General features: G+C 40.3%; 2 protein-coding genes and 1 long non-coding RNA gene across 3 annotated transcripts; 2 read left to right on the plus strand and 1 right to left on the minus strand.

The window, feature by feature from the left end:
• Positions 1 to 1,683: 1,683 nt before the first annotated feature.
• On the plus strand, positions 1,684 to 2,030 carry LOC141042056 (uncharacterized). The gene is made up of 2 exons (XR_012203865.1): positions 1,684 to 1,859; positions 1,986 to 2,030. It is a non-coding gene; the product is annotated as an uncharacterized lncRNA (long non-coding RNA).
• Positions 2,031 to 5,189: 3,159 nt separating this feature from the next.
• LOC109759025 (protein FAR1-RELATED SEQUENCE 3-like) lies at positions 5,190 to 6,300 on the plus strand. Its single transcript, XM_020317869.1, has 3 exons — positions 5,190 to 5,827; positions 5,943 to 6,015; positions 6,133 to 6,300. Exons 1-3 carry the CDS (start codon positions 5,190 to 5,192, stop codon positions 6,298 to 6,300), a joined length of 879 nt encoding a protein of 292 aa, XP_020173458.1.
• An 8,147-nt stretch (positions 6,301 to 14,447) lies between these two features.
• On the minus strand, positions 14,448 to 16,531 carry LOC109759026 (protein FAR1-RELATED SEQUENCE 9-like). Its single transcript, XM_020317870.1, has 2 exons — positions 15,814 to 16,531; positions 14,448 to 15,754 (listed from the first exon to the last, which is right to left on the minus strand). Exons 1-2 carry the CDS (start codon positions 16,529 to 16,531, stop codon positions 14,448 to 14,450), a joined length of 2,025 nt encoding a protein of 674 aa, XP_020173459.1.
• Between the last annotated feature and the right edge of the window lie 1,401 nt (positions 16,532 to 17,932).

Genomic DNA, 17,932 nt, shown 5'->3' on the forward strand with positions numbered 1-17,932 from the left:
GGAAAACGTTTATTTCCATCCGACTTATTTCTCGCGCGCGTAAACCTCCTCCAGAGCCGTCGGATCACCACTGATTGTGCGACTGTTTCTGTGTCGGTCAGGTCACGCGCAGCCCGACCAGGTGCGTTGGTTGACTCGTCGATTGATTGCAACATCGGCCCCAGGTGAGATCTCACTCTATTTCCTTCCTCCTCTTCCATTTCGTCCTCTTCCCCACCTTCTTCCGCTTGCGCAGATCCAACCATCGTGGGATGCGACGATCGATGTGGCTGCTAGGGAAAGGAACAGCGGCGCCGGTGGCTAGGGTGGGAGTGGAGACATGCGCATCATCGTCGCACTCCATGGACGATGACAATGCAGATTTCAGGTTTGTCTTCCAGATCTCAACATTTTTGTCATCCGCCATCCCTAAACGCGCGATGCAGCAGTGGATCCATGGTAGCGGTGGGGCTCGTCGTATCTGCTTGCCCGGAGGGGGCAATGCGGGTTGGGGTTGGGTTTGTCTCGTCAGATCTGCTAGACAGGAGGAGGGGGAGCGGGTCGGGGTTGGGGTTGTGCTCGTCGGAGCTGCTATGCAGGAGGTTGGAGAGCGTGTTGGGGTTGCGGTTGTGCTCGTTGGAGATGTGACAGGAGGAAGTGCTCGTCGAAGGTGTGCTTTTTGGTGTTTGAGGGGTGGTGTCCATAGGTGTGCCCAGGTGTTAGTTGCATTGAAACGTAAGCTGGTAATCTAACTTGTTTTGCTAGTTTAAACCAAATTCAATTTTGAATCTGAATTTCTTAGTTTTGTTGCAGCAGAGTATTTTTGAGACTAGCACTAGAGCACACCTCATTTTTTACTCTGTCTTTTGCAGCAGAGCACACTTCAATTTCTTTGGGAACTTTAACCTGAAATTGAATGTCAGTTGCAGCCTAGCTAGCTTGCTTTGTTTTGATTTGCTTGCTTGCTTGTTCGTAGCCTAGCTTTTTCAGTTGCCTGGCTAGTGATAATAATCCTAGCCTAGCTTATCCATTCATTCCATTTACTTAACTATCCATTCATCTATTGAAATCACTGGCACATTCATTTTTCATTTTAGTTTGTGCTTCCCTGTTAGCTAATTTCATAACAATCATAGCATGCCCTCTATACTTTAGTTTTTGCTGAACTCAACTGAAGCAAATGGGCATCACGGCATGCTGCCTGTATGTGGATGCCCTGCTGCTAAAGGCAGCGAAATGCTCTGCTTCACTCATACTAAGTATGGTTAATTAAGTGGTTTCTTTTTCCATGGCAAAAGAAATGTGAGGAAACACTATGCTAGTCTAAAAGATGACTGCTACCACCCATGAGGTTTAGGTTTTTTTGGAACTTAACTTGAAAATTGAATGTTATTTTTGTCTAGTTAAAATTAAAGTCAGTGTGTTACTGAACCTTAATTTTTCAGTTGTATTGCAGCACACCTTTTTTTTCATTATTCAGATGTAGTCCAGTGACATATAGAAGTAGGGTTGTGTTCTTTTAAGGAATGTAGTCATGTGTTCAGATTCAGCTTTGTTTTTAGAAATAGGGCTCTGTTATTTTAGTGGTAGTGTTGCGCTGCAATACTACAGTCACATATAGATGATGCATCCTCATGCTCTTAATTTCTTCTTCTTTTTTGCAGAATGGACGATGACGAATGTACTGCCGATGGGTCATTCTCAACACATTTCTCAGCCACCCGGCTGCGCCAGGTTGCTAATATTCATTCTGAAACTAAGAAGCAAGTTATTAGCAAAAGCAGCTTTGTGTCCCTCCTAAACATCAGTTCTTTCTCTGTGCCGGCTGATTTTCTTGATTGGATAGTGATGAAAATTGACACAGAAAAGGCAATGTTTAGGTATGCACAACAAGCATAATGCACCATCATCTTTTTACCTTTGTATTTGCTTATCGCTGGTTCCTCGTGTTGCAATTGATTTTGTTGTGTTTTTTCACATCAGTATGCTTCATCCATTTTTTGCAGTCACAAGAAGAAGTCTATATTGTTCACGAAAGACATGGTGCGAAATTTTTTTGATGTCCCTTCTGGGTCAAGGCCAGTGGAGCTGTTGAGGAGGAATGAGCCTCATGCGCTCCGTGAACCCTATCGAGTAGGGTCAAGGGCTCCAATGAAGCATGCTATTCAAGTGCTGAAGGCGACAGATGATCATGATGTAGTTTCCATCAACAGGACTTGGGTGCTTTTATGCATTGCTCTCGTGCTATCTCCTCGGACTGGCAACATGGCCCCCCTAGAGTATGTTGCGAGCTTGGTTGAAATGGACAAGATCAATGAGTTTGCGTGGGATGAGCATTTCCTGGCTGCTGCTTTGAAGGAGGTGAAGAAGTACCAAAAGAAGAGGGAGGCAGGGAAAAGTGGATTCTGGATTGCGGTTGTCTGCCCATGTTCGCGGTATGTCAAATGATCATGTTGCTTTTGTCTATTTTCTTTCTTTTATTATTCACTCCTGTTCCTTTCTCTTTTCTATGAACATGTGTCCCTTTGTCCCATGTTGAAATGTTTTGCAGCCCTAATTTCATTGAAATAGAGGGTTTCCACACATCACTTCAGAACTTCCATGCTTCATTAAAGCCACGAGCAGATCTTGACAGCGAGGTAATGACACTGTATCTGAAAACTTTCAACTTGGAGCAGTTGTACAACAAGAAGAAGCCGAAGAAGTTTGCATTCTCAGTGTTTATGGGGGTTAGTCTTTCCTTCATCTAGTGGTTCTTTTTTTGTCACTTTCTTGCAACATACATAAACTCATCTGGCTGTGCTATCTTGTTGCATTTTTACTCCTTTTTTCCAGAGTCAATTGGCTATGGATCCTGACTTGTTTGATCACAAGAATTGTGAAAGAGAGTTCAGAAGGGCATGTGAAAATAACCATATTTCAAAAAGCGATCTAGTAAGTTATTTCTCTTGACTGCTATGACATTTTTTCACCTTATTTTTCTGAAGCATGTTATGTAATATCTAGTTTCTTTTATATGGCATCCAGCTCTTCATTAGTGTCGTTCAGAATAAGCATTGGGCGGTGGTTGTTGTGAACTTGTTGCACAAGCAATTCAACGTTTTCGACTCGGTCAAGAACGCCACGGATGTTAATTTGCTCAATAAGGCAACCACCAATGTGGTAATGATCTTGGCTTGCTTTATCATTTTGTTTCTTTCATCCTTTTTCAAACCTGTATGCTTCAAAGGAAACAACCCCTCCTTTTTCAGTTTTTGAATCTATTTTTATTGTGTTGCATCCAATCAGATTTCCAACATAAAGAAAGTTGCAAGCAAAGAATCTTCATTTCATTTTGATCTTGATTCTTTTGAGAGGGTCACCCTTGATCACCCGAAGCAATTAACACAGTAAGCTTTTTTATTTCCAGTAATTTTTGTGCAAATTACAGAGATTTGAATTTGTGGGTGGTTAGTGTTTATTGATTTTGTTGTATCTTTCCATGTATTTTTTAGTTATAATTGTGGCTTCTATGCAATTCTTTTCTTGGAAAACTTCGATGGTGTTGTCATGAAGCATTTTGATGAGCTGCCAATTTTTATCCCTTTCTACAAATTGGAGCATACTGTTGTTCTACTTAGGAGCTTACCATTTTCTTTCTATCCATTCTTATTTCCCTGCTTTTTTTCATTTCCATTTGTCACAGAGTTGCATCCCAAACCTCCGGAAACTTATTGTAGCAGATCTTATCAAGCATCCCAACAATACCTTGGACCCTGCAGACCAGCTGAAGATGTTGCTGAAACTTTGATTGAAGATCGAAGATCATTTTTCATCATCAACATATAGGGGGTGGATGGAGTTCGTTCTTTCGGGGAGCTTTTGTGCCTGTCCTCAACTATCCTGTGGGTTGTAGTTCACAACTTTTGATGTAAACAAGAATGTAGACTCAATGTAATGGATGCAAACCCTCTTGTTGGATTGGTACTTCTGTTTAGACACACCCATTGGCATGGGTTCGACGTGTTTTTCATGTCTTGTATGGATGTTGATACACCACATTTTAATGAAAAAATTCTTGTGTACCCTCACTTGCTTCTTTTAGTATACCTTTTTATTTTTTTGTCGAGGCCGAATGCAACATGTGCTCATGTGATGAATATACGATCACTTTTTGATATTATTTTTATATAGTTTGGAGTTTATTGAAGAAGTTCAGAAAAGTTTTCATTGCCTAGATGATTACAGTGGTTCAGTAGATTGAGATTGTTGTTGTTGAAAAATTCAGAAACCATTGTTTCCACTATGGAGTGTTGAACTGAAAAAATGTGCATGATTGCTTCTTGCTTCTTCCTTCTTCTGTTGAAATGGTAATTACTAACTGATATAATTGAGCATTTACAATACTGTTACATAGAAGACAAATGGTACTAGTACTAAAATCCCTGATGTATTGAGTTTTGTTGGACATTTAGGGTGCTGGTGAAGAGACATGAGGTGAGGAGAGCTATGCACAACCACATGTTGCAACAAATGGAATAATATCTTCATATGCTGGGCACAACTCAACCGCTGCAATGTATGATGATGATCAAGAGGATGATGATATTTCATCTCAGCCGCTTATGCCCTATGTTGGCATGGAATTTGACTCTATTGAGGATGCCAAGGAATTTTACAATGAATATGCATTCAAGATGGGCTTTGGCACACGCATTTGCGCTTCTAAAAAAAGCCAAAAGAGAGGTCCTCCAACACTTATCAAGAAGGTTTTCCAGTGTGTGCACGCAGGGAAGCCAGAAAGTAAGGGGGACAGTAGCACTGCTTCTGAAGGGATCTCAATGGGAGCAACATCGTCTAGCAAACAGAATTGGTTTGAAATGGATGTCGGCAGCAAGCGTCAAAAGAATCGGCTGCTGCGACATGATTGCAAAGATCACCTGATTGTTGGGATCAAAGGCAATAAATGGGCTATATCACATTTTGTTGCAGAACACACACACCCTCTAATGCCATAGCCGGAGCTTGTACGCTACTACCGCTCACACCGCAAAATCCCGTAAGAAGATAAGGATCTCATAATGACTATGCATGATGTAAACTTCTCAACTTCGTCGTGCATGGGAATGCTTGGAAGGGTGTGTGGCGGAGACCGCAGGATACTACCATATGTCAAGAGGGATGTTTCAAACTTTCGGTCCAAGCTGCGACAAAACCTAAACCTCTGAGACATGGATTTCACAATTCAGTACTTTGAGAGGCGGCAAGCTGAGAACCCTCAATTCTACTATGCAAAAACAGTTGACAAGGAGACCAACTCTGTCACAGGACTCTTTTGGGTGGATGGGAGGGCAAGGGCATTGTACCCCAAGTACAAAGATTGTATCTTCTTTGATACAACATTTTGCACAAATCGGTACAACATGCCGTTCGCTCCGATTGTTGGAGTGAACAACCACTTGCAAACGGTGTTGCTGGGTTGTGCATTAATGCCAAATGAACAGATTCAAAATTTCAAGTGGGTGTTCCAGCATTTTTTGCTTGCGATGAACAATGAACACCCATTGAACATCATGACCGACCAGGACAAGGCCATGGAAACTGCCATATCTCAAGCGCTGCCCAACACGGTGCATAGATGCTGCAAATGGCACGTCCAACGAAAAGCGCGTGAGAAGTTGGGCTGGATAATGAGTAGGGATGAGGTTTTTGAGCAAGCTTTCTACACTTGCATCAATGATTCTGACACGGTTGATGAATTTGAAGAGAATTGGCAGCACATGATACGTTGCTTCGACTTGGTTGACAATAAGCATCTATGCAACATGTGGAAGACTCGTGAAACTTGGGCTCCAACGTTCTTCCGGAAGTGTTTTTTCCCCTTTACAAACATGTGGAAGTGTTTTTGTGCAAATTACAGAGATTTGAATTTGTGGGTGGTTAGTGTTTATTGATTTTGTTGTATCTTTCTATGTATTTTTTAGTTATAATTGTGGCTTCTATGCAATTCTTTTCTTGGAAAACTTCGATGGTGTTGTCATGAAGCATTTTGATGAGGTGCCAATTTTTATCCCTTTCTACAAATTGGAGCATACGGTTGTTCTACTTAGGAGCTTACCATTTTCTTTCTATCCATTCTTAATTCCCTGCTTTTTTCATTTCCATTTGTCACAGAGTTGCATCCCAAACCTCCAGAAAAGTATTGCAGCACATCTTATCAAGCATCCCAGCAATACCTTGGACCCTGCAGACCAGCTGAAGAAGTTGCTGGAACTTCGATTGAAGATCAAAGATCATTTTTCATCATCAACATCTAGGGGGTGGATGGAGTTCGTTCTTTGATACGTCTCCAACGTATCTATAATTTATGAAGTATTCATGCTATTATATTATCCTTCTAGGATGTTTTATATGCATTTATATGCTATGTTATATGATTTTTTAGACTAACCTATTATCCTAGAGCCCAGTGCCAGTTTCTGTTTTTTTTCCTTCTTTTTGAGTATCGCAGAAAAGGAAAACCAAACGGAGTCCAATTGACCTGAAAATTGACGGAACTTATTTTTGGACCAGAAGAAGGTCACGGAGTCAAAGAGTTGGGCCAGAAGAGTCCCGGGCTGCCCACGAGGGTGGGGGGGGCGCCCACCCCCCTGGGCGCGCCTCCCTGCCTCGTGGACAGCCCGGAGACCCCTCTGACTTGTTCAAGAACAAAACCTAGATCGGGAGTTCCGCCGCCGCAAGCCTCTGTATCCACCAAAAACCAATCGGGACCCTGTTCTGGCACCCTGCCGGAGGGGGGATCCCTCACCGGTGGCCATCTTCATCATCCCGACGCTCTCCATTACAAGGAGGGAGTAGTTCACCCTTGGGGCTGAGGGTAGGTACCAGTAGCTATGTGTTTGATCTCTCTCTATCTCGTGTTCTTGATTTGGCACTATCTTGATCTATCGCGAGCCTTGCTATTATAGTTCGATCTTATGATGTTTCTCCCCCTCTACTCTCTTGTGATGGATTGAGTTTTCCCTTTGAAGTTATCTTATCGGATTGAGTCTTTAAGGATTTGAGAACACTTGATGTATGTCTTGCATGTGCTTATCTGTGGTGACAATGGGATATTTACGTGATCTACTTGATGTATGTTTTGGTGATCAACTTGCGGGTTCCGTTTGTGAACTTATGCATAGGGGTTGGCACACGTTTTCGTCTTGACTCTCTGGTAGAAACTTTGGGGCGCTCTTTGAAGTTCTATGTGTTGGTTCAATAGATGAATCTGAGATTGTGTGATGCATATCGTATAATCATACCCACGGATACTTGAGGTGACATTGGAGTATCTAGGTGACATTAGGGTTTTGGTTGATTTGTGTCTTAAGGTGTTATTCTAGTACGAACTCTTGAATAGATCGATCCGAAAGAATAACTTTGAGGTGGTTTTGTACCCTACAATAATCTCTTCGTTTGTTCTCCGCTATTAGTGACTTTGAAGTGACTCTTTGTTGCATGTTGAGGGATAGTTATATGATCCAGTTATGTTATTATTGTTGAGAGAACTTGCACTGGTGAAAGTATGAACCCTAGGCCTTGTTTCCTAGCATTGCAATACCGTTTACGCTCACTTTTATCATTAGGTACCTTTCTATTTTTATATTTTCAGATTACAAAAACCTTTTTCTACCATCCATATTGCACTTGTATCACCATCTCTTCGCCGAACTGGTGCACCTATACAATTTACCATTGTATTGGGTGTGTTGGGGACACAAGGTACTCTTTGTTATTTGGTTGCAAGGTTGTTTGAGAGAGACCATCTTCATCCTACGCCTCCCACGGATTGATAAACCTTAGGTAAATTGAGGGAAATTTGCTACTGTCCTACAAACCTCTGCACTTGGAGGGCCAACCACGTCTACAAGAAGAAGGTTGCATAGTAGACATCAAGCTCTTTTCTGGCGCCGTTGTCGGGGAGGTGAGTGCTTGAAGGTATATCTTTAGATCTTGCAATAGAATCTTTTAGTTTCTTTTTTATCACTAGTTCAGTTTATAAAAGAAAACTACAAAAAAATGGAATTAAGGTTGCCTCATATGCTTCATCTTTTTAATGTCTTTCGTGAAAATGATGGGAAGGAAAATTGTGCTCAAGTGCTAGAAGAAGAATTACATAGAATGCTTGGCATAAAATATGTGAATGATGAGCATGATTGCAATGTTGTTAGTATGAATTCTTTGAATACCCATGATGCTAATGATATGCAAAGCCACAATCTTGGGGATGCTATGTTTGATGAAGATGATATGTTTAGTCTCCCAAGTTTTGATGATGAAAGCATGCCTCCTATTTATGATGATTATTGTGATGAGTTGTATGCTATAAACAATAAAGCTAACCATGAAACTTGTCATCATGATTTTAATTTTCAATTGGATTATGCTTCACATGATAGTTATTTTGTTGAGTTTGCTCCCACTAATATTGATGAGAATAAATTTGCTTATGTGGAGAGTAGAAAAATTTCTATGCAAGTAGATCATGAAAAGAATGCTTTATGTGCTGGTTATATGGTTGAATTCATTCATGATGCTACTGAAAATTATTATGAGGGAGGAACATATGCTTGTAGGAATTGCAATAATATCAAGTTTCCTCTCTATATGCTTAAAGTTTTAAAGTTATGCTTGTTTTGCCTTCCTATGCTAGCTGATTATTGTTCCCATAAATTGTGTGCTCACAAAATCCCTATGCATATGAAGTGGGTTAGACTTAAATGTGCTAGTCATATTCTTCATGATGCTCTGTTTTTGTTTCAATTCTTATCTTTTATGTGAGCATCATTGAAATCATCATGCCTAGCTAGGGGAGTTAAACGTTAGCGCTTGTTGGGAGGCAACCCAATTTTATTTTTGTTCCTTGCTTTTTGTTCCTGTTTAATAATAAATAAGTCATCTAGCCTCTGGTTAGATGTGGTTTTATGTTTTAATTAGTGTTTGTGCCAAGTAAAACCTATAGGATCTTCTTGGATGATAATTATTTGATCTTGCTGAAAAAGTCAGAAACTTTCTTCTCACGAAAACAATTGTTAAAAATCACCAAAAAGTGATAAAATACTGATTCCAATTGCAGTATATCAATAATAAAATTATCTAGGTCTTCCTATTTTGGTAGATTTTTCTGAGTTACAGAAGTATTCGAATGATACAGAGTACTACAGACTGTTCTGTTTTTGACAGATTCTGTTTTCTATGTGTTGTTTGCTTATTTTGATGAATCTATGAGTAGTATCGGAAGGTATGAACCATATAGAAGTTTAAATACAGTAGATATTACACCAATATGAATTTAGAATGAGTTTACAACAGTACCTAAGTGGTGGTTTTATTTTCTTATACTAACGGAGCTTACGAGTTTTCTGTTAAGTTTTGTGTTGTGAAGTTTTGAAGTTTTGGGTAAAGATTCGATGGACTATGGAATAAGGAGTGGCAAGAGCCTAAGCTTGGGGATGCCCAAGGAACTCCAAGGCAATATTCAAGGACAACCAAGAGCCTAGGCTTGGGGATGCCCCGGAAGGCATCCCCTCTTTCGTCTTCGTTCATCGGTAAGTTTACTTGGAGCTATATTTTTATTCACCACATGATATGTGTTTTGCTTGGAGCGTCAATTTATTTTGTTAGGATTTTATTGCTGTTATTTAGAACAATGTTTTGCATCTTTTATTTCAATAAAAGTGGCATTGATAGCCTTTACTATGCCTATTTTACAAGTCTACATGTTGCTGTTTGAAAACAGAAAGTTTACCGCTGTTGCAAAAATTCCCTAGAAAAGTCAAAATGTGATAAAATGTTGAAACCTTTTGCATAATAAGCTCTGATAAATTTAATACAGTGGTAATTTTATTTAATAATTTTTGGAGCTAGGGAAGTATGGATCTTGCTGCATTCTTTACAGACTGTCCTGTTTAGGCAGATTGCTGTTATGTTTGCATTGTTTGCATATGTTTGCTTATTTAATGATTCTATTAGAGGATAGGACTATTAAATATGCAGAGGCATTTAGTATTCAATGTTGAATAATAATTTTAGTGATTTGCTACAGTAGAGCATGATAAGGTTTTTGCATTGGTTTATACTAACTTATCTCACGAGTCCTTGTTGAGTTTTGTGTGGATGAAGCTTTTGAGATTTAGTGAGACCGTGATATGAGAGGAATTAAGGAGATACAAAAGCTCAAGCTTGGGGATGCCCAAGGCATACCAAGATAATATTTCAATAAGTCTCAAGCATCTATGCTTGGGGATGCCCCGGTTGGCATCCCACCTTTCGTCTTCAACAACTATCGGTTAGTTTCGGTTGATCATAAGTTTTTGCTTCTTCACATGATGTTTGCTATTCTTAGAATGTCATTTTATTTTGTTTTGCTTGCTGTTTGAATAAAATATCAAGATCTTAAATTATTAAATGCGAGAGTCTTCACATAACTAAATAATTATTCAACTACCCTTTGATCTTCACTTATATCTTTCGGAGTAGTTTGTCATTCATTCACGTGCTTCACATATATCCTATGAGTAAATGGTTGAATGAATTGAATATAATAAATCTGAATTTATATATGTTTCATATGCTTATACCTTGGGGAGTAACGACTTCACACATAATAAGTATAGGCAGTAAACTTATTGAAAGTTAGCAAACGCAGAATTGGTCACTTGAACAATTCATGAAAGAATATTGAGGGAAGAGAGATTTCACATATAAATATACTATCTTGGACATCTTTTGTAATTGTGAGCACTCATTAAAATATGACATGCTAAAAGGTTGATGTTGGACAAGGAAGACAACGTAATGGGTTATGTTTTCTTATATCCGAAATAAAGTATATTGTCATGGATCATTCAACATGCTGAGCTTGCCTTTCCCCCTCATGCTAGCCAAATTCTTTGCACCAAGTAGAGATACTACTTGTGCTTCCGAATATCCCTTAAACTAGTTTTTCCATGAGAGTCCACCATACCTACCTATGGATTGAGTAAGATCCTTCAAGTAAGTTGTCATCGGAGCATGCAATAAAAAATTGCTCTCTAAATATGTATGATCTATTAGTGCGAAGAAAATAAGCTTTATATGAACTTGTGATAGGGAAGAAATAAAAGCGACGGACAGCATAATAAAGGTCTCTATCACAAGGGGCAATATAAAGTGACGTTCTTTCGCATTAAGATTTTGTGCATCCAACCTTAAAAGCTCATGACAACCTCTACTTCCCTCTGCGAAGGGCCTATCTTTTATTCTTGTCTTATTCCTTATGCAAGAGTCTTGGTGATCTTCACCTTTCCTTTTTACATTTTATCCTTTGGCAAGCACATTGTGTTGGAAAGATCCTGATAAATATATCCAATTGGATGTAAGGCATCATGAACTATTATGGATGACATTACCCTTGAGGTAAAAGGTTGGGAGGCGAATCTATAAGCCCCTATCTTTCTCTGTGTCTGATTAAAACTTTGAACCCATAAATATCATGTGAGTGTTAGCAATTGTGAAAGATTAAATGATAGTTGAGTATGTGAAGTTTGATGAATCAAATCTCTGCATGGACTCTTCCTGAAAATAAGATGAATTGTAATTGTTTGATGACTAATAACACGGTTTGTTAGTTCTCAAGAAAGTTTATGATCTATGCTTTAACATGTGAATAACTTGTTACTTGATCATGAGAAGTTTTATGAGTTGAGCTACTGTTATGATATATAATGATGCTAGAAAAGGTGATTGAAATTATCATTGATCAAACTTGTGCACCTGCTAGCATTCACACTTCATAAATTATTTCTTTTATCATTTACCTACTCGAGGACGAGCAGGAATTAAGCTTGGGGACGCTGATACGTCTCCAACATATCTATAATTTATGAAGTATTCATGCTATTATATTATCCTTCTAGGATGTTTTATATGCATTTATAAGCTATTTTATATGATTTTTTAGACTAACTTATTAACCTAGAGCCCGGTGCCAGTTTCTGTTTTTTCCTTGTTTTTGAGTATTGCAGAAAAGGAAAACCAAACGGAGTCCAATTGACCTGAAAATTGACGGAGCTTATTTTTGGACCAGAATAAGGCCACGGAGTCAAAGAGTTGGGACAGAATAGTCCCAGGCTGCCCACGAGGGTGGGGGGCACGCCCACCCCCCTGGGCGCGCCTCCCTGCCTCGTGGACAGCCCGGAGACCCCCCTGACTTGTTCTCGACGCCAAAACCTCTTATATATACCCAAACTTCCAGAACAAAACCTAGATCGGGAGTTCCGCCGCCGCAAGCCTCTGTAGCCACCAAAAACTAATCGGGACCCTGTTCAGGCACCCTGCCGGAGGGGGGATCCCCCACCGGTGGCCATCTTCATCATCCCGGCGCTCTCCATGACGAGGAGGGAGTAGTTCACCCTCGGGGCTGAGGGTAGGTACCAGTAGCTATGTGTTTGATCTCTCTCTCTCTCTCTCTCTCTCTCTCTCTCTCTTGTGTTCTTGATTTGGCAATGTATCGCGAGCCTTGCTATTATAGTTGGATCTTATGATGTTTCTCCCCCTCTACTCTCTTGTGATGGATTGAGTTTTCCCTTTGAAGTTATCTTATCGGATTGAGTCTTTAAGGATTTGAGAACACTTGATGTATGTCTTGCATGTGCTTATATGTGGTGACAATGGGATATTCACGTGATCTACTTGATGTATGTTTTGGTGATCAACTTGCGGGTTCTGTTTGTGAACTTATGCATAGGGGTTGGCACACGTTTTCGTCTTGACTCTCTGGTAGAAACTTTGGGGCGCTCTTTGAAGTTCTATGTGTTGGTTCAATAGATGAATCTGAGATTGTGTGATGCATATCGTATAATCATACCCACGGATACTTGAGGTGACATTGGAGTATCTAGGTGACATTAGGGTTTTGGTTGATTTGTGTCTTAAGGTGTTATTCTAGTACGAACTCTTGAATAGATCGATCCGAAAGAATAACTTTGAGGTGGTTTTGTACCCTACAATAATCTCTTCGTTTGTTCTCCGCTATTAGTGACTTTGGAGTGACTCTTTGTTGCATGTTGAGGGATAGTTATATGATCCAGTTATGTTATTATTGTTGAGAGAACTTGCACTAGTGAAAGTATGAACCCTAGGCCTTGTTTCCTAGCATTACAATACCGTTTACGCTCACTTTTATCATTAGCTACCTTTCTGTTTTTATATTTTCATATTACAAAAACCTTTTTCTACCATCCATATTGCACTTGTATCACCATCTCTTTGCCGAACTAGTGCACCTATACAATTTACGATTGTATTGGGTGTGTTGGGGACACAAGATACTCTTTGTTATTTGGTTGCAGGGTTGTTTGAGAGAGACTATCTTCATCCTACGCCTCCCACGGATTGATAAGGTCATCCACTTGAGGGAAATTTGCTACTGTCCTACAAACCTCTGCACTTGGAGGCCCAACCACGTCTACAAGAAGAAGGTTGCGTAGTAGACATCATTCTTCCGGGGAGCTTTTGTGCCTGTCCTCAACTATCTTGTGGGTTGTAGTTCACAACTTTTGCTGTAAACAAGAATGTAGACTCAATGTAATGGATGCAAACCCTCTTGTTGGATTGGTACTTCTGTTTAGACACGCCCATTGGCATGGGGTCGACGTGTTTTTCATGTCTTGTATGGATGTTGATGCAACACATTTTAATGAAAAATTTCTTCTGTACCCTCACTTGCTTCTTTTAGTATACCTTTTTCTTTTTTTGTCAAAGCCGAATGCAACATGTGCTCATGTGATGAATATACGATACTTATTGATATTATTTTTATATAGTTTTGAGTTTATTGAAAACCAATGTCATAGGTTCTAATTTCTAACTAGGTTTTATATACAGGTTCACATTTTTTTCCTTTTTCTTCTTTTTGAAATGTTTCCAGGAAGCAGTCGAACCCCTATAGCGAATATTTTTAGTTTCCAACTCGTCGCTTCTTCACACAAGGAGCATTTTTTTCTACTCAAGAAATGCATGTTTTGTTGCATAAATATGTTCACTCAGTAACTCTGTTCTCCCATTGAAGCATCAGGATAGCTTTCCAAGCATGACTCTGCTCTTATTTTCAGTTTGTCTCAGTGGACCATCAGTATAAGGAAGCACAAATATATAGACAAATTTAATAAGACCTCATTATTTTTGTCCAACACCAATATGTAGACAGAAACAAAACAAAATTCTGTGAAATTAAACGCATTATAAGCACTGTAAATATAGGTATCCTCAGCTGCCCAACACACAATTTAAGCACAAATGTTGTTCAAATAAGAGACTTTCTTTTTACACGTTTGAAGCAGGCTTTTTCTCATGTGGACAAAAAGTACCATGAAAAAACAGTTCATTTGTGATTGTATACATTCTGGAGGGACACCAGACACTCTAGGAAAGCATTTTCAGTCATTTTTCTTCTCTTAATTTGTTCTTCAGAGCCTAAGCTCTGTTGCTCTACTGACACCAGCCTCCATTGACATCGCAGCCCTTAGGTAGGGACAATGCTTCACTGCATGATCAGGCTCGTTATAGTAGTTGCATTTCTGGACAGCCATTGCAGCCTTCAACAACTCACATGTTACAACACTGTGATCATCTTCTTTGCAATACGAGAAGATATCTGTTTTCTTCTTTGGTCCAGGTTTCCTTTTGGGCTTGGTTTCTTTCTTCTTCTTATCAGTTTTTGCCTTCTTCTTTTGAGCATCTTCTCGTTGCTCAAGTAAAGTCTTTCTTCTCTTAGACTTCTCCGTCGGTTGCCCTTTCTTCGGCACACGTGCTGGGTTTTGAAGCATGGGTACCTCCCCGGTATCGTGTTCTACATGTGTGGTAGCCGCTTGTTGCTGCTGCGTGGGGCAATCTAGTTGCTTCTTTCTTGGATGTTTTGGCTGTTGTTGCTTTGATTCAAGTGGTGTTTGTTGTTGCTGCGTTTGGGGATGTTTTTGCTGATGAGTTGGCCCCCTTTGATGCATTGTTGTTTGTTGCCTTCCCCCTTGTGTAGTGCTCTGATGTTGATCTGGCTGCTGCTGTTGCGCTTCCTGCTGCTCTGGTAGTTCCCCTCTCCTAGCTGCAAGTATAATGGGCTCAAGCGCATGAGCTGCATCATTTAGTATTTTGCAGGCAACATCATTGCTACAAGCTTGGGAGGCCAACCATGTGAATTTTCTGCACAACAAGTTGTACTTGAGTGTATTGTTTGAAGGGAGCGCGAAATCGAGAAGATGGCCACTACCACCTGTTGGTGTTGTTGCTCGTTCTGACCACCTTTCTAGCAAGTAGCGCTGCGGTATAGCTTGGACATTGAGGTGGACCATCACTCTAACGATGTGTGCACATATGATTCCATTCATCTCAAAACAATTGCAGCTGCACTCAAATGTCTCTTCTGCCAGCACAACATTCACTGTAAATATCTTGGGGTCTTCATAGTAATTTGAAAAGAGCTCAAATCTCATGCTTCCAATGTCAGGAGAAGGAACCTGGTTCATCACAAACCCTGTAGAGGCAGTCACTTCTGCTTGAAACTTGCCAAAAACGTTGCGGGTGTAGAAACCAACCGCCTGACGCTCAATTCTGTACCGTGAGTAAAGCGGGGTTGTGGTTGCTGCGCCAATGAAAGCTTGATTGTCCTCACGGTCTAGCATAGTCTCTTGCAGCACCTCATAGTGCTGCACAAACCTCCAGACCGAGTCCTGAGGATTAACAAATGTCTTGAAGTAGGAGTTTAGTCCCTCTGACCTCCCTGTAGTGCTTGTAAAGAGGAAAAACACTTCCGGAAGAACGCTGGAGCCCAGGTTTCACGAGTCTTCCACATGTTGCACAGATGCCTATTGTCAACCAAGTCGAAGCAATGTATCATGTGCTGCCAATTCTCTTCAAATTCATCAACCGTGTCAGAATCATTGATGAAAGTGTAGAAAGCTTGCTCAAAAACCTCATCCCTACTCATTATCCTGCCCAACTTCTCACGCGCTTTTCGTTGGACGTGCCATTTGCAGCATCTATGCACCGTGTTTGGCAGAGCTTGAGATATGGCAGTTTCCATGGCCTTGTCCTGGTCGATCATGATGTTCAATGGGTGTTCATTGTTCATCGCAAGCAAAAAATGCTGGAACACCCACTTGAAATTTTCAATCTGTTCATTTGGCAGCAATGCACAACCCAGCAACACCATTTGCAAGTGGTTGTTCACTCCAACAATCAGAGCGAACAGCATGTTGTACCGATTTATGCAAAATGTTGTATCAAAGAAGATACAATCTTTGTACTTGGGGTACAATGCCCTTGCCCTCCCATCCACCCAAAAGAGTCCTGTGACAGAGTTGGTCTCCTTGTCAACTGTTTTTGCATAGTAGAATTGAGGGTTCTCAGCTTGCCGCCTCTCAAAGTACTGAATTGTGAAATCCATGTCTCGGAGGTTTAGGTTTTGTCGCAGCTTGGACCGAAAGTTTGAAACATCCCTCTTGACATATGGTAGTATCCTGCGGTCTCCACCACGCACCCTTCCAAGCATTCCCATGCACGACGAAGTTGAGAAGTTTACATCATGCATAGTCATTATGAGATCCTTATCTTCTTCCGGGATTTTGCGGTGTGAGCGATAGTAGCGTACAAGCTCCGGCTGTGGCATTAGAGGGTGTGTATGCTCTGCAACAAAATGTGATACAGCCCATTTGTTGCCTTTGATCCCAACAATCAGGTGAGCTTTGCAATCATGTCACAACAGCCGATTTTTTTGACGCTTGCTGCCGACATCCATTTCGAACCAATTCTGTTTGCTAGACGATGCTGCTCCCATTGAGATCCCTTCAGAAGCAGTGCTACTGTCCCCCTTACTTTCTGGCTTCCCTGCGTGCACACACTGGAAAACCTTCTTGATAAGTGTTGGAGGACCTCTCTTTTGGCTTTTTTAGAAGCGCAAATGCGTGTGCCAAAGCCCATCTTGAATGCATATTCATTGTAAAATTCCTTGGCATCCTCAATAGAGTCAAATTCCATGCCAACATAGGGCATAAGCGGCTGAGATGAAATATCATCATCCTCTTGATCATCATCATACATTGCAACGGTTGAGTTGTGCCCAGCATCTGAAGATATTATTCCATTTGTTGCAACATGTGGTTGTGCATAGCTCTCCTCACCTCCTGTCTCTTCACCAGCACCCTAAATGTCCAACAAAACTCAATACATCAGGGATTTTAGTACTAGTACCATTTGTCTTCTATGTAACAATATTGTAAATGCTCAATTATATCAGTTAGTAATTACCATTTCAACAGAAGAAGGAAGAAGCGAGAAGCAATCATGCACATTTTTTCAGTTCAACACTCCATAGTGGAAACAATGGTTTCTGAATTTTTCAACAACAACAATCTCAATCTACTGAACCACTGTAATCATCTAGGCAATGAAAACTTTTCTGAACTTCTTCATTTTTTGCAGAAGGAGTTAAGTTAATGAAACTAAATTTTTCTGAACTTTTGTTTTTTTTGGCAGCAGCCTACAGTTTTTGTTTCTGATTTTTTTGTCAAATGCACCACTGGAAACATAATAGTACTAGTACTAATGAAACTGAACATTTCTGAAAATTCTTTTTGAATTTTTTTCATCGACAGTATACTGAAGCTGCATTACCAACTGAAGCTCCATTACTAACTGAATCTGCTGCATTACTAACTGAAGCTCCATTAAAATTCTTTTAACTGAATGTGCTGAATCTGCTGCATTACTAATTGAAGATGCATTACCAACTGAAGCTCCTTTACTAACTGAATCTGCTGCATTACTAACTGAAGCTCCATTAGTAACTGAATCTTGATTACTAACTTAAGCTCCATCAACAGTCAAATTACTAACTGAAGCTCCATTGCAACAAATAATGCAAGCATGTGTGCTAGGGGTTTTCTAAGGAATTTACCCA

This window comes from Aegilops tauschii, chromosome 2 (assembly GCF_002575655.3).
Source record: "Aegilops tauschii subsp. strangulata cultivar AL8/78 chromosome 2, Aet v6.0, whole genome shotgun sequence".
NCBI classification, from domain to species: domain Eukaryota; kingdom Viridiplantae; phylum Streptophyta; class Magnoliopsida; order Poales; family Poaceae; genus Aegilops; species Aegilops tauschii.

What these genes read in the sequence shown, in the direction of transcription:
- LOC109759025 (XM_020317869.1), top strand. Translation starts at nt 5,190, where the DNA reads ATGGATTTCACAATTCAGTACTTTGAGAGGCGGCAAGCTGAGAACCCT. An exon ending in GCTCCAACGTTCTTCCGGAA is followed by an intron (nt 5,828 to 5,942) that starts GTGTTTTTTCCC and finishes TGTATTTTTTAG; the next exon opens with TTATAATTGTGGCTTCTATG. An exon ending in TCATGAAGCATTTTGATGAG is followed by an intron (nt 6,016 to 6,132) that starts GTGCCAATTTTT and finishes CATTTGTCACAG; the next exon opens with AGTTGCATCCCAAACCTCCA.
- LOC109759026 (XM_020317870.1), bottom strand. Translation starts at nt 16,531, where the DNA reads ATGGGAATGCTTGGAAGGGTGCGTGGTGGAGACCGCAGGATACTACCA. An exon ending in GTGCAACATGTGGAAGACTC is followed by an intron (nt 15,755 to 15,813) that starts GTGAAACCTGGG and finishes CAAGCACTACAG; the next exon opens with GGAGGTCAGAGGGACTAAAC.